Raw genomic sequence first — 15762 nt, forward strand, 5'->3', positions numbered from 1 at the left:
ATTCTTCTGAAAGCAGGGCTCAATGAATGAACACTCTTCATTTCAGGTAACCAGCCAACACAACATTGAGGTAAATGCTACTATGCCCAGGGATAAGCCAAGTACTTTCCATGCACAGATGTTTCTCAAAGCTTTAACTGAGTGTCAGACTACTGTTCTGATATGGATTTGTACTCTGTTCTTTTCCAGTTCTCCTCCACAGCTGGCCAATAACTTGACTGACTGACTAAAACTGATGGTTGAACCTTGGCTGGTTGTCCGAGGTATTCTCAATCTATCTTCCACTAATCCATTGTTTTCCTTGCAGATCACGTTTACAGATACACAGACAGATGGCTGACAAGCAGATCAGGTAAGTGCGGATAAGGATATTGATGGAAACAGAAGAATCTGAGAGGATTTTATCACATGTTTTAATTGATGTTCTAGTTTGAGTCTTGAACTAATTCCGCCACCATTTTCCCGCTCTCTCATTCTTGTTTTTAACTTTTGTTATTGATTGGTCATTGTCACCTTTTTGATCCCTTCTCACCCTTCTCTCTTTCTCTCCCTCTCAGTTTACCTGCCAAATTGATCAATGGGGGAATTGCTGGACTGATAGGTGTGACATGTGTATTTCCTATTGACCTAGCCAAGACCCGTCTCCAGAACCAGCAAAATGGTTCCCGTCTCTACACCAGCATGTATGTACAATGCTGTTCAACACACACTTTTAACCAGTCTCATTTAGAAATTCTAAAACGTGCAGTTTGCTTGTAGTATCTGCATACCTCTGGTTGATTCTCTGAGGTCAATGCAAAGTAATCTTTTGCGTTCACTACACAGGTCAGATTGCCTTATCAAGACCATCAAATCAGAGGGGTACTTTGGCATGTACAGAGGTAGGACAAAATTGTGTGTGTGTGTGTGTATGTGTGTATGAGTGTGTGCGTGTGTGTGCGTGTGTTCATGCGTGCGTGTGTGTGCACACAGGTTTGAGCATGTTCTTTGTTTATGACTCTGTGTCTCTCTATTTCTTTGACCATTAGGTGCTGCTGTAAACCTGACTCTGGTCACTCCAGAGAAGGCCATCAAACTAGCTGCCAATGACTTCTTTAGACAGCACCTGTCCAAGGATGGGTGAGTAGTGCTCAGAGGCCTCTTTCAAATACCTGCCTGTCAAATACAATCATACACCAGTCGTAACTGACTGGTACACCAACCTCTTGCCCACTCTGATCTCTTTGAATAGATGTACTTGAAAGATGTAGTGTATACTACATCAGCTTTAACTAACTTCTTGTTTGGATTTGATATACATATCACAAATAGGATTCTAATAATATCTTCACTATGTGCTGGGATCTAGAGGTATAAATATTTTGTAAACATACAGCATGGATGATAGGAGCAATCCCACAGGCCCCTGCAGCATTATCCGCATGACATACATGGGATATCTTTAGCGTCCCTCAACATTTCCATGGGGACCAACAACATGGCTGATAAATTATTGAGTGACCTGCGCTAGTAAACTGGTGAATTATTAACATGTTTCTAAGACTGTGTGAGTGCGTGTGTGTGTGTGTCTGTGTGTGTCAGTGTGTGCATGTATGTGTGTGTGTGTGTGTGTTTATGTATGTTTCTTTATGTGTATCACTAATGGTATGTTTATTGTTTTATGCATGTTTATTGTTATGTCCTATGTGTATAGAAACAGAGAGTTTTATGTTGTATGCATTTTGTTTAATGTATGGAAATCACTTGAGATAGCACCAGACCATCCAGAGAAATTAGCAAAGTCATTGAACCAAAATAATGATGACATTTGTTCTCTCTCTCAGTCAGAAGCTCACCCTGCTGAGGGAGATGCTGGCAGGTTGTGGTGCTGGTACATGTCAAGTAAGATCAGTTGGGGTATCAGCCTCAGACAGCTTTCTACTACCATCTTGTGGCTCAACAGTAATTATGCACAATAGTTGTGTGTCTGCCTGGGTATTTGAACTCTTCTGAAACACAGTCACACTGTCTCTCCATCTCTTTGTCTCTCCATCTCTCTGTCTCTCCATCTCTCTGTCTCTCTGTCTCTCCATCTCTTTGTCTCTCCATCTTTTTGTCTCTTCATCTCTCCATCTCTTGGTGCAGGTCATCATCACCACTCCCATGGAGATGCTAAAGATCCAGTTACAGGATGCAGGGCGGATAGGTGAGAAATGGGTAGAAGAAGGAGAGAGGAGGATGTATGTTCCCTTGTTCCCAGTCAGTGTTTCATGACTAACCAATGTCTTGTCAGCCAAACAAACACAAACAGATCACAGAGATCTGATCAGTTAGAATCAGTAACAGCCAGCATTGTTATTGTATCAATGTACAATAGTTATTTTATTGGGACCCCATTTGTGACTCTTCCTTGTGTTCCTGTGACTCCCCAAATGTATTTTTGTTTGTCAACTTCTCCTGGGGCATTCCTGCTTCTCTGTCCCTGGTTGATTATGTCACACTGATGATACTGATGATGTTGTGTGTGTTATGACACATGTAGAGGCTCAGAGGAAGCTGATGTCCCAGGCTGCAGTTGGGGCCCCTGGGGGCCCAGTGGAGTTGAGGTCCCATACAGCAATGCAGCTCACCCGGGAGCTGCTGAGGAGCCAGGGCATTGCAGGGCTCTACAAGGGCCTGGGGGCCACACTCCTGAGGTACATCTGCACGAAGACACAATGGAAACCTTGCAAGAACACACAAATTAAGATCATTCACATTTGATGGACCATTCCTCTGTTCTCTTAGGGACGTGCCATTCTCCATAATCTACTTCCCCCTGTTTGCCAATCTGAACAGTCTTGGTGGCCGTGGGGCTGATGGCCCCGCTCCCTTTTATGTGTCCTTTGCATCAGGCTGCATCGCTGGCAGTACAGCTGCTGTGGCAGTTAATCCTGTGGATGGTAAGGACAGTTGTGTGTGTGTATACAGGTATGAGTGTGTATACAGTTGTGGTTTTTCCGTGCATCGGCAAGACAGAACAGCTGCCTCTGGTAAGACAAGGGGTGGACGTCTGTGTCTATTTGTCAATAACAGCTGGTGCGCAAAATCAAATATTAAGGAAGTCTCGAGGTTTTGCTTGCCTGAGGTAGAGTATCTCATGATAAGCTGTAGACTACACTATTTACCAAGAGAGTGTTCATCTATATTTTTTCGTAGCTGTCTATTTACCACCACAAACCGATGCTGGCACTAAGACCGCACTCAACGAGCTCTATAAAGCCATAAGCAAACAAGAAAATGCTCATCCAGAGGCGGTGCCCCTAGTGGCCGAGGACTTTAATGCAGAAAAACTAAAATCTGTTTTACCTGTTACATGTGCAAGAAGAGAGGAAAAAAACTCTAGACTACCTTTACTCCAAACACAAAGATGCGTACAAAGCTCTCCCTCGCCCTCCATTTGGCAAATCTGACCATAATTATATCATCCTGATTCCTGCTTATAATCAAAAACTAAAGCAGGAAGTACCAGTGATTCGCTCAATACAGAGGTGATGCAGATGCTAAGCTACAGGACTATTTTGCTAGCAAAGACTGGAATATGTTCTGGCGCTCATCCGATTTCATTGAGGAATATTACGTACATACCCCAACCAGAAGCCATGGATTGCAGGCAACATCCTCACTGAGCTAAAGGGTAGAGCTGCCACTTTCAAGGAGAGAGACTCTAACCCGGACACTAATAAGAAATCCTGCAATGCCCTCAGACGAACCATCAAACAGGCAATGTGTTAATACAGTACTAAGATTGAGTCATATTACACCGGCTCCAACACTCGTCGGATGTGGCAAGGCTTGCATACTATTACGGACTACAAATGGAAGTCCAGCCGCGAGCTGCCCAGTGACACAAGCCTACCAGATGAACTAAATTACTTCTATGCGTGCTTCAAGGCAAGCAACACTGAAGCATGGATGAGTGCACCAGCTGTTCCAGACGACAGTGTGATCATGCTTGCCGCAGTCGATGTGACTAAGACCTTTTAAAAAAAATGTTTACCCCCTTTTTCTCCCCCATTTCGATCTTGTCTCATTAGTGCAACTCCCCAACTGGCTCGGGAGGCGAAGGTCGAGTCATGCATCCTTCGAAACATGACCCACCAAACCGTGCTTCTTAAAACCCACCCACTTAACCCGGAAGCCACCCGCACCAATGTGTTGGACGAAACATCGCCAATTGTGCGCCACCCTACGGGACTCCCGATCACGGACAGTTCTGATACAGCCCGGGATTGAGCATGGGTCCGTAGTGACGGCTCTAGCACTGCGATGCAGTGCCTTAGACCACTGTGCCACTCGGGAGGCCCATGAGTAAGATCTTTAAACAGTTAAGCATTCACAAGGCCGCAGGGCCAGATGGTTACCAGGACGTGTACTCCGAGCATGCGCTGACCAACTGGCAAGTGCCTTCACTGACATTTTCAACCTGTCCCTGGCCGAGTCTGTAATACCTACATGTTTCAAAAAGACCACCATAGTCCCTGTGCCAAAGAACACTAAGGTAACCTGCCTAAATGACTACCAACCCATAGCACTCACGTCTGTAGCCATGAAGTGCTTTGAAAGGCTGGTCATGGCTCACATCAACACCATCAGCTCAGAAACCCTAGATCCACTACAATTTCCATACCGCCCCAACATATCCAGATGACGCAATCTCTACTGCACTCAACACTGCCCTTTCCATCCTGTACAAAATGAGCAATTACGTGAGAATGCTGTTCATTGACTACAGCTCAGCGTTCAACACCATAGTGCCCTCAAAGCTCATCACTAAGCTAAGGACCCTGGGACTAAACACCTCCCTCTGAAACTGGATCCTGGACTTCCTCACTGGCCGCCCCCAGGTGGTAAGGGTAGAACACATCTGCCACGCTGATCCTTAACACGGGGCACATACTTAGTCCCCTCCTGTACTCCCTGCTCACCCATGACTGTGTGGCCACGCACGACTCCAACACCATCATTAAGTTTGCAGACGACACAGCGGTGGTATGCCTGATCACCTACAACGATGAGACAGCCTATAGGGAGGAGGTCAGAGACCTGAAAGTGTGGTGCCAGGGCAACAACCTCTCCCTCAATGTGATTAAGACAAAGGAGATGATTGTGGACTACAGGAAAAGGAGGGCCGAGCACGTCCCCATTCTCATCGACGGGGCTGTTCTGGAGCAGGCTGAGAGCTTCAAGTTCCGTGGTGTCCACATCACCAACACACTATCATGGGCCAAACACACCAAGACAGTCGTGAAGAGGGCAGGACAATGCCTATTCCCCCAAAGATTTGGCATGGGTCCTCAGATCCTCAAAAAGTTCTACAGCTGCACCATCGAGAGCATCTTGACTGGTTACATCACCGCCTGGGATTGCAACTACTCGGCCTCCGATCGCAAGGGGCTACAGAGGGTAGTGCGTACGGCCCAGTACATCACTGGGCCAAGCTTCCTGTCATCCAGGACCTATATACCAGTCAGTGTCAGAGAAAGGCCCTACTCTTATTTTTCTTAAAACTGCATTGTTGGTTAAGGGGTTGTAAGTAAGCATTTCACAGTAAGGTCTACCTGTTGTATTCAGCGCATGTGACAAATAAAATGTGATTTGATTTGATTATGCCTGCCATGTGCCCTGTAAGCCAATTGATACAGTATGTGTGTCATAGTGATTAAGACCAGAATTCAGACCATGACACGGGGAAGTCAGGAGGACACCTACAGCGGAGTGACAGACTGCATCAGGTAACCTCTCCTTCTCACTCTAACTCTTCCACTGCTTCCCTCCTGGTTTTGACAGGACTTTTCTGATCGATTATATCCATATTATCTGATGGTAGAACATTACAACATCTACTGGTACTATGAAATAAACAGAGAAGGCATTTTAGGCTAGAATATACAGTACCAGTCAAAAGTTTGGACACACCTACTCATTCAAGGTTTTCTCTTTATTTTTACTATTTTCTACATTATAGAATAATGGTGAAGACATCAAAACTATGAAATAACACCTATTTTCACACCCTGATCTGTCTCACCTGTCTTTGTGATTGTCTCCACCCCCTCCAAGTGTCACCCATCTTCCACATTATCCCCTGTGTATTTATACCTGTGTTCTCTGAGTGTTTGTTGCCAGTTCGTTTTGTTTTGTCAAGCCAACCAGCATTTTTCTTTCTGAGCCTGTCTCTCGATTGTTCCTGTTTCCTAGTTTTCCCGGTGTTGACCATTCTGCCTGCTCTGACCCTGAGCCTGCCTGCCATCCTGTACCTTTGCCCCACCTTTCTGGATTACTGACCTTTGCCTGACCAGAGCCTTCCTGCCATCCTTTACCTTTACCCCACCTATCTGGATTACTGACCTTTGCCTGCCCTTGACCTGCCTTTTGCCTGCCCCTGTTCGAATTAATAAACTGTTGTTACTTTGACGTTGTCTGCATCTGGGTCTTACCTGAAACGTGATACCTATGGAATCATGTAGTAAACAAAAAAGTGTTAAACAAATTAAAATATATTTTATATATTAGATTCTTCAAAGTAGCCACCCTTTGCCTGACCTCAACTCAACTGAGATGGTTTGGGATGAGTTGGACTGCAGAGTGAAGGAAAAGCAACCAACAAGTGCACAGCATATGTGGGAACTCCTTCAAAAAAGCATTCCAGGTGAAGCTGGTTGAGAGAATGCCAAGTGTGTGCAAAGCTGTCATAAAGGCAAAGGGTGGCTACTTTGAAGAATCTCAAATATAAAATATATTTTCATTTGTTTAACACTTTTCTGGATACTACATGATTACATGTGTTATTTCATAGTTTTGATGTATTCACTATTATCCTACAATTAAGAAAATAGTAAAAATAAAGAAAAACCCTTGAATGAGTAGGTGTATCCAAACTATTGACTGGTACTGTAGATACACCCCTATATCACGACCCTCTTGTTTAACAGGAAGATTCTGCGCCAAGAGGGTCCCTCTGCTTTCCTGAAGGGGGCGTACTGCCGTGCTCTGGTCATTGCTCCCCTCTTTGGCATCGCACAGGTGGTCTACTTCCTGGGAATGGGAGAGTTCCTTCTCAGCTTCCTGCCTCAACAGAACAACTAGTCTTGCACTCTCATACACAGCCCACATTGGAGCCAGGTAATCTGATTCTTTCCTATCACACACAGCCCACAATGGAGCCAGGTAATCTGGTACCTTCCTCTCATACACAGCCCACACTGGAGCCAGGTAATCTGGTACCTTCCTCTCATACACAGCCCACATTAGCCTAAGCCCTAAGGAGTTAGTCAGAGTCAGACAGAACGGTGTGTGTGTTCTAGACCAAAGTTTGTCCTCTGCACCTGTTGAGGGTGTTCTGATAGGTCATCCTTTATTATATCCCCTACCTGAGATGAATTACTGTAAATATTTAAATTTAGGTCTGATTTATAACTATATGATAATAATTCAATATCATTTCAAGTGTACTTTTAGTTGTGCTTTATCAAGATTTAGTCATGGAATTCTCTTTATTGTTTTTACTAAGATGATGCTATCATGATATATAAATCTGTCAAACATGACTGTACTGTAATATCTTCTGTCTGTATTGATGCTATGTTTTATTGTGGTTTTGTGGCTGTTTTGCACAGCTTCTGTACCTTTTTCCAAATGGTGTTTCCCTCTTCATCCGTAAAGAAGCTTTAGAATTGCATTCTTCTTACAAGAATGCATTGAGTATTTCATCACAGTGATACTAAGAGCTGATCTGAGGTGTATTCACTATTCAGGATTACCAAAGATAACATAAGATGTTGGCAGATGTTGGAAACAATGTACTCAAGCTGTGGGCCTTGAAAGAGTCAACATTGCCTGCAAAAAATGTTGCTGGTTGGTGACATTGGTGATTACACACCAAACACAACTTGCTGCCCAGCCACCATGTTGGCACCATTTTGTAACTAGATGTCAGTTCAGGGACCTGCCTGAATTTGTCCGATAGAAAGTCTCACATTCGTGGGCAAAATGTTTTCCGTTTGAAGTAAACGGTTTCTGTTAGAAAACGTTTTGCAACAGACAAAATGTTTTGCAACAGAATATGTGTAATGAATACACCCCAGGGTTCTGAGCGTGGCCCTTCACTCACAGCACTCAGCCAGAGTCAAGTCATCAAATTAAAAAGATAAAAACACCCTTGACATTTGTGCAAGCCCATCGCCATTAACATTACTGAAAGGTACATTTGTAGACCCTGTATGACCCCTGTATCATAGTAACCTAGATTCTATATTGTGCTGGTTCTTCACTGGACCGATATTCCCTCTTTTCAGGAGGACACATGCACGTCGAAGCACTTTTATGTCGCCACCCCTCTTCCCTCCCCTGTAGATATGGTGGGTGTTGGGTTATTCGTTTGGAGTTGTGAATATGGATGTGCACTGAAGGTGTAAAACAGACTGACAGCTATTGTATTATTCATTTGAGGTAAAATAAGAACAGAAAAAATGTATTCCTCTCGTATATATTGCTGTCTGAAAATAATGAATGGGATTGTGCTACCCGTGTTGTCTTATGATTCTTTCTCTCTATTTGTGTGACAGCCTTTGGTGTGTGGTTTGTCCTCCTTCTACCGTAACAAGTCTCAAGGAAATCTGAAGAGTTCCCCTAGACTGTGGTAACCAAGGAAACAATGGAGGGATTGTTTGATGCATTTGCTTCACCAAATTAATCTATCTCAGTATCTCGCTGTCTCTGTCGGTCTGTCTCATTCCTAAGGAACCATTGTCATGTGTCCATCCAATAGCCAGATTCTCTAGTTCACATGGGCATGGCTATCCTTGTGTCCTGTTGCTTTCTTGGCAATATCTCCTTTGGAGGAGATCCATTTCCCACCTGCAGTGTTTGTCTTTCTCCACTCCCATGGATACCACTCAGATCCCATTTGAAAACAAGCAAGCAGAGACACTGTGTATAGAGGACACATTATTTACACCTTCCGTTGTTATGTGGTTATTACAGTGTTAGCATCTGTCCAGTAGATGGAGCAGCTGCAAGCTGGCATGCATTTAATGTATACTACATTTCATAGAATGTAATACAATTACAAGGAGATGTTATGTTTGTACTATGATTGTTATTGATATTATTAATTATTAATAATCATTCAAATATGTTATTATTATGTACTTTGTATGCTGCACAGGGGAATATGGCTAATACAGGGTGGAGTCAAGGAATAGGGTAAACCAATTAGAAATTGGAAGAAGGGAAGGGAGGGGAAGGGGGAGAGATGAGAGATGGGGAGATCGAGGCACTCAACCAAATCAGGGCATTGATTACAAAAGAAGTGAGTGCCTGGAGGGTGAGAATCTACTGCCAAGGACTGTCAAACACACACAGACCAGAGGGGATGTAGATGCCCCACCATCATTTAGATCAATTTCATCATATCAATCTAGATCCAATTTATCGTAGGCCTACTGTCACAGGCAGTGCCATACATTTCACTTTCATAAGACTTAAATTGCCTTCCTAGTGATCAATTAGCTTATTTACTATGACATTTCATATGTTGAGAAATTACATTCTCAAGGGGCATTGCAATAGCTATATTATTCACTCTGTTCCAGGGGAATGGGAGAGCATGGTGTGTAAATGGCTCGTGAAATGACCTCTACCTCCTTTGATGGTGTATAACAGGCAGGAATTGTGTCTCAGGGCTATGAAAGTGGAAGAAATTTTACCAGCAAGTATGGCTGAAATGTATAGGAATATCTACTGTAAGCGATCTAACTCTGTTACGGTTCTGTAGTCATTATTTGCAATCTACAGTACAGTAAATGGCACTGGTTCACCAACAATGAATTTACTGTAAAATGTACCTAACATTTTAGAAAACTGCACTTCATAGGTCTACATTAGCTTTTTCCCCCATGCAGATTGGTATTGGGGCAAGCTGGCGGCTACAAAATTACATAATGTCAATGAAAACCCTTCAGCATTGCTGAAGTTGCGTTAATGAAAGAGTTGCCTTGAGTTCAGAGGCAACAGTGTGACAGGTGAATTCATATTCATGCCAGAGATGATGATGATGATGAGAGAGAGAGAGAGAGAGAGAGAGAGAGAGAGGGGGGGGGGAGCAAGTGCTATGAGAGATGCAGAGAGGGCTATTGGAGTCTTTGTTTGAGATCCAGCGTGTAGCTCTGAGTGGGCTGTAACCTACACTCAAAAAAATGCTGGGTTAAAAGCAACCCAATTTGGGTTATTTGGTAACCCTGCGCTGGGTAAATATTGGACAGACCACACACTGGGTTATTTTGACCAAGCCAGTTGGGTTGCATTAATAACCCAACATGTTGGGTTGTTTGGATTACCAAACATGGGTTAATTCAACCATCAATTGGTATTTTATTAACTTTCATGCTGGGTCTTTTTTAATGTAATTCTATGTTATTTTAAGGAGGCTTGGCCTATTAGGGGTGTGGCTTTAATATAGTTATTTTTGGCCATCCATGAGAGTAAATGTCACTCCTGTTCATCATTTTAAGTTTGTATATTGCAAAATAAAATGTTTCTTGAATATTGTTGCAAATTACACATTTTAATCTAAAGTTAAAAACATTATAATGGCAGCAGGTAGCCTAGCGGTTAAGAGTGATGGGCCAATATCCGAAAGGTTACTGGTTCGTATCCCAGAGTTGGCGAGGTGGAAAAATGTGGTGTTCTGCCCTTGAGCAAGGCAGTTAATCCCCAACAACAATTGCTCCCTGGGCACTGATGACATGGATGTAGATTAAGGCAGCCCCCCGCACCTCTCTGATTCACATTTCAGTTGAATGTATTCCGTTGTGCAACTGACTAGGTATCCCCTTTCCCTAAAGTGGTAACTATCCCAACATTGGGATATGCATAGGCTCTTGAGGTACTCATACACATGTGTAAGCCTCATTAAAGCAACAAATGTGTCGGTGTTCAACCTTAACATTTGCTCACAATACAACAGAGCAAATGAACCAGAATGACATTTACTCTGATGGGTGGCTTAAAAAAAAAATCTAAAAGCCAGTGTGTTCAGTGTCTCAAGAACTGCAACATTGCTAGGTTTTTCATGCTCAACAGTTTCTCGTGTGTCTCAAGAATGGTCCACCACCCAAAGGGCATCCAGTCAACTTGACACAACTGTGGGATGCGTTGGAGTCAACATGGGCCAGCATCACAGTGGAACGATTTTTACACCTTGCAAAATCAATGCAGTGCAGTGCAACTCAATAATGTTAATGTTTTGTACACTCAGTGTCAGTGAGAGAGAGATGCCAGACAGACAACTGAGTTCTGGGACAGAGAAAGCATTATCTTGCAGCCAAAAGGCTCACAATGAGACAGGAAGAGGCACATGGCCAGCATCCTCCAAGGGCCAGCATATCAACTCCAATCTCATGGAGGTGTCATTGGCCTCCATTATTATTGAGCACTCAAGGTTAAGGAATGGAAGATGGGTGAGACAAAAGTAGATGCTTATGCATAGACCATCTTGTATGCATACAAGCCAGTAGCTTTAGCAGATTTAGTTTAAAACATTTTCAATGTAAAATTTGAGTAAAAATGTTTCTCAATTTTACACGGGCTAGCCTACTTATCAATATCAATTAAACGCGTAATTGATAGCCCACGTCATTAAATATTTGGCATGTGGTCAAATGAAAATGCGTAAATAAGATTAGGCTACACCAAACTTTAATATGCCTTCATAAAATAACAATTATTGAATGGACTGTTGGCCATTCGATATTCTACAACACTAGGGACCGCTGGTGAGCCATGTCAGTCATGTTGCTACGGGTGGACGTGAGCGGTGAGTAAATCAACTTTTCGTATTGGCTATAACAGTCCTATGGCGAATACAGATTGAGTGTTAAAATTAACAGGCTCAAATAATCGAGGATGAACCAACGTTTATCGCACAAAAAATGTGAAGGTGGTAGGCTACAGCATGTGCGCGCAAGAAAAGGCAACCGTTTCTCACCCACGACCCCCAATTAATTTTCCACATGCAGTTGGGAGTCACTGACAACCTGTCGCCAATAGACTACCAACCAAACCAGGCTGAGACTACACATCTACAGACATCTATTCGCACATTTCCAGTTTGGTTAATTGTGAGGCCACAAAGGCACACACATTTCCAGGTCTCTTTTTGTGGTGAATCAATCCCTCTCTCGCCCCCTCTATATGTTTTAGCCATCTGAGTCGGTTTCTGGAATTCTCAAAGGACATGCTTATGAAATGAAGGGATTATAATGATAATAGTGATTGAGGTGAGGATAAGGATGGTGATATAATGGTGACTGTAGACTAACATCTAACTTGGTCGAACGAGGAGCGTACAATTTGGTGACGATTAAGTCCCTTAAAAAAATAGGCAACATTAAAGTTCCATCAGCTGGCGGGAACCATAGCCCGAACACGGATTTTGACTCCAGCTCGAGTACTTTGCACGGACTGCTTTCACGTCACCCCGCCCGTCTGTCTCCTCCCTGCAATCTTATTGCGACCATCCCTTTTGAGCGCCTCTGAACTGGAGAGAGAGAGAGAAAAAAGCAGAGCGAGAGAGATACTAAATAGATTCAGGCACCAACATTACCTACCTGCTCGAGCGAAATACTGGGAGGACGCTCAAATACGCGCGCGTCCACGCGCACTCGCTGAGTAGCAAGACAATATATGGCAAGAAATAAAAAGCAAAATTGGAATTGGAGTTTTCAACACGAAGGCTATTCCTTAAAAATTAAAATAGAAGAATACAGCTTTACTGAAAAAAGCAACAGCCATGCATCTAAACAGAGAAGAAGGGAACAGCAAAGGTGAGATAAAGACCTCAATTTATATATTCCATGCCAGACTGTCTGTCTCCCTTTTAGGCTAGTTTGTTTGAGGCTCTTGTGTTGGTTCAAAAACGCCCTTGAGTATGATTTGTTGGTCTCAAGTAATGATGCTGGGAGTCATCGCCACAACACAAGCAGCATGTTATTGCTGATTTTATTAGTGTCATCTCTATCAGCATGCATAGCCCATGATTTTGTTTACTCGTAACATTCCTTGTCATGTGCCTGGATGACATTCAACGGCTACATCATCGTTCATAGACCGCACCAAAGGCAATTGTGTAGATGGAATGACTACAATTAGGCTGGCAGCATGAAGACTCGGGTGCAAGATAAAGATGCTTGTGCACTTGTTGTTCTCTCAGTATTGTTAACGTTAGCCTACATGCCTGAGTGTCACCGGTTTTCACGTCAGGTAAACTGAGCGGCAAATCACACAAGGTCATCTCATCTCCTATCATGTCCACGGGTGTTTGTGTCCCTGTCTGAGAGAAAGAGAGAGAGAACAGCATATTGTGTGTGTGTGTGTGTGTGTGTGTGGGGGGGGGGGGGGGTTGAGAGGCGGCACCTATTTAAGAAATGTATCCCACGTGCATCGGGGGCGTGACAGGTGACATGGAGAAGTAGTGGCCCTCTTCCCGCCCCCAAGTGTCACCCCTGGTGGCCAGCAGTAGGCTACACATCTTCACAGCAAACACCTGCTGCTCAGGGAGAGAAATGTGTGAACTGAATGATCCTCTGTGAAGACTGTCAGTGAAACGTGAAATGCTTTCAGCTTTATTCATTCATGGCCTCATTATGGCAGTGAAAAATGCACTTCCAATAAATCACCCAGTTCCAATAAATATTTTTGGCTGTAGTCTGGATAAATAAGAAGGCCTAGTTCTATAAACACTGTGTCCCTTTGAACATCCCTTTTGTGACAGATCACTTGCAAAATAGGCCTTTATATTGAGGGTCATTTGCAGAGAGGATGGTGTCTGGAACAAGTGGGTTTCTGAAGACTGTACTCTATAAAATGACCTAAATCTATCCACATAATATAGCAAAAGCAAATTGCAAACTTTCATGAACACAGAAAATGTGAGATCTGTTCATTTTCCATCATCCATTCTAGAATTACTGGCTTATTTACTTTTTCATCAAGCCTTCCAAAAAGTTCCTACACTACATGGCCAAAAGTATGTGGGCACCTGTTTGTCAAACATCTCATTCCAAAGTCATGGGAATTAATCTGGATTTGGTCCCCCCCTTTGCTGCCATAACAGCCTTCATTCTTCTGGGAAGGCTTTCCACTAGATGTTGGAACATTGCTGTAGGAACTTGCTTCTATTCAGACACAAGAGCATTAGTGAGGTTGGCACTGATGTTGGGCGATTAGGCCTGGCTCGCAGTCTGCGTTCCAATTCATCCCGAAGGTGTTCGATGGGGATGAGATCAGGGCTCTGGGCAGGCCAGTCAAGTTCTTCCACACCGATCTCGACAAACCATTTCTGTATGGACCTCGCTTTGTGACGGGGGCATTTTCATTCTGAAACAGGAAAGGTCCTTCCCCAAACTGTTGCCACAAAGTTGGAAGCACAGAATTGTCTAGAATGTCATTGTATGTTGTAGCGTTAAGATTTCCCTTCACTGGAACTAAGTTGCCTAGCCCGAACCATGAAAAACAGTCCCAGACCATTATACCTCCTCCACCAAACTTTACAGTTGGCACTATGCATTGGGGCAGGTAGCATTCTCCTGGCATCCGCCAAACCCAGATTTGTCCGTCGGAGTGCCAGATGGTGAAGCGTGATTCATTACTTCAGAGAACGCATTTCCACTGCTCCCGAGTCCAATGGCGGAGAGCTTCACACCACTCCAGCCGAAGCTTGGCATTGCGCATGGTAATCTTAGACTTGTGTGCAGCTGCTCGGCCATGGAAACCCATTCATGAAGCTCCTGATAAACAGCCTTGTGCTGACGTTGCTTCCAGAGGCAGTTTGGAACTCGGTAGTGAGTGTTGTAACCGAGGACAGACCATTTTTATGCGCTACGCGCTTCAGCACTCGGCGGTCCTGTTCTGTGAGCTTGTGTGGCCTACCACTTCGGGGCTGAGCCGTTGTTGCTCCTAGACTTTCACAATAACAGCACTTACAGTTGACCGGGGCAGCTCTAGCATGGCAGAAATTTGACAAACTGACTTGTTGGAAAGGTGTCATCCTATGACGGTGCCACGTTGAAAGTCACCTTGCTCTTTATTACGGGCCATTCTACTGCCAATGTTTGTCTAAGGAGATTGCATGGTGTGTGCTTGATTTTATACACCTGTCAGCAACGGGTGTGGCTGATATAGCTGAATCCACTAATTTGAAGGGGTGTCCCCATACTTTTGGCCATGTAGTGTATTATAGTTGCTCTGTGAAACAAGAATGTTAGCTTTCAGAGGCATCATGCCCATAGGGGGCAAACGGGCATGTGCCCCCTCAGATTTGTCCTGTTTTTAAATGTTTCAGATGTTAAATTAATTACTACACTTCATTTTTAAACCCATGTGTTATCATAATTATTTATAAAAGGATGTCAGCGGGATTTAGATTATAATTTTTTTAACCAATTTTTCGTGGTATCCATCCAATTGGTAGTTACAGTCTTGTCCCATCCGCTGCAACTCCCGTATGGACTCAGGAGAGGAAAAAGGACGAGAGCCGTGCGTCCTCCAAAACACAAACCAGTCAAGCCGAACTGTTCGCTTAACCCGGAAGCCAGCCGCACCAATGTGTTGGAAGAAACACCATACACCTGGTGACCATGTCAGCGTGCATTGCGCCCAGCCCGCCACAGAAGTCGCTAGAGTGCAATGGGACAAGGACATCCCTGCCGGCCAAACCCTCCCCTAACCCGGACGAAGCTGAGC

The 15762-nt window shown here is 43.9% G+C and overlaps 2 protein-coding genes across 3 annotated transcripts in view; both read left to right on the forward strand.

Annotated features, from left to right (window-relative positions):
* LOC106587515 (mitochondrial glutamate carrier 1) lies at nucleotides 1-10100 on the forward strand. The gene is made up of 11 exons (XM_082969556.1): nucleotides 1-70; nucleotides 308-352; nucleotides 558-683; nucleotides 826-881; nucleotides 1029-1119; nucleotides 1824-1881; nucleotides 2125-2185; nucleotides 2522-2675; nucleotides 2767-2921; nucleotides 5678-5753; nucleotides 6954-10100. Exons 2-11 carry the CDS (start codon nucleotides 333-335, stop codon nucleotides 7105-7107), a joined length of 951 nt encoding a protein of 316 aa, XP_082825682.1. The 5' UTR covers nucleotides 1-70; nucleotides 308-332; the 3' UTR covers nucleotides 7108-10100.
* Nucleotides 10101-12498: 2398 nt separating this feature from the next.
* Nucleotides 12499-15762, forward strand: part of LOC106587514 (synaptotagmin-7) — a 110425-nt gene continuing 107161 nt past the window's right edge. The window contains exon 1 of one of the 2 annotated variants that reach the window (XM_045708164.2): nucleotides 12499-12845. In XM_045708164.2, coding sequence (XP_045564120.2) covers nucleotides 12812-12845 — 34 coding nt within the window. In that variant the 5' untranslated portion in view covers nucleotides 12499-12811. The remainder of the gene's footprint in view (nucleotides 12846-15762) is intronic. The other variant, XM_045708163.2, reaches the window with a different exon arrangement.

The sequence above is a fragment of the Salmo salar genome, chromosome 26 (genome assembly GCF_965601325.2).
Source record: "Salmo salar chromosome 26, fSalSal1, whole genome shotgun sequence".
NCBI lineage: Eukaryota > Metazoa > Chordata > Actinopteri > Salmoniformes > Salmonidae > Salmo > Salmo salar.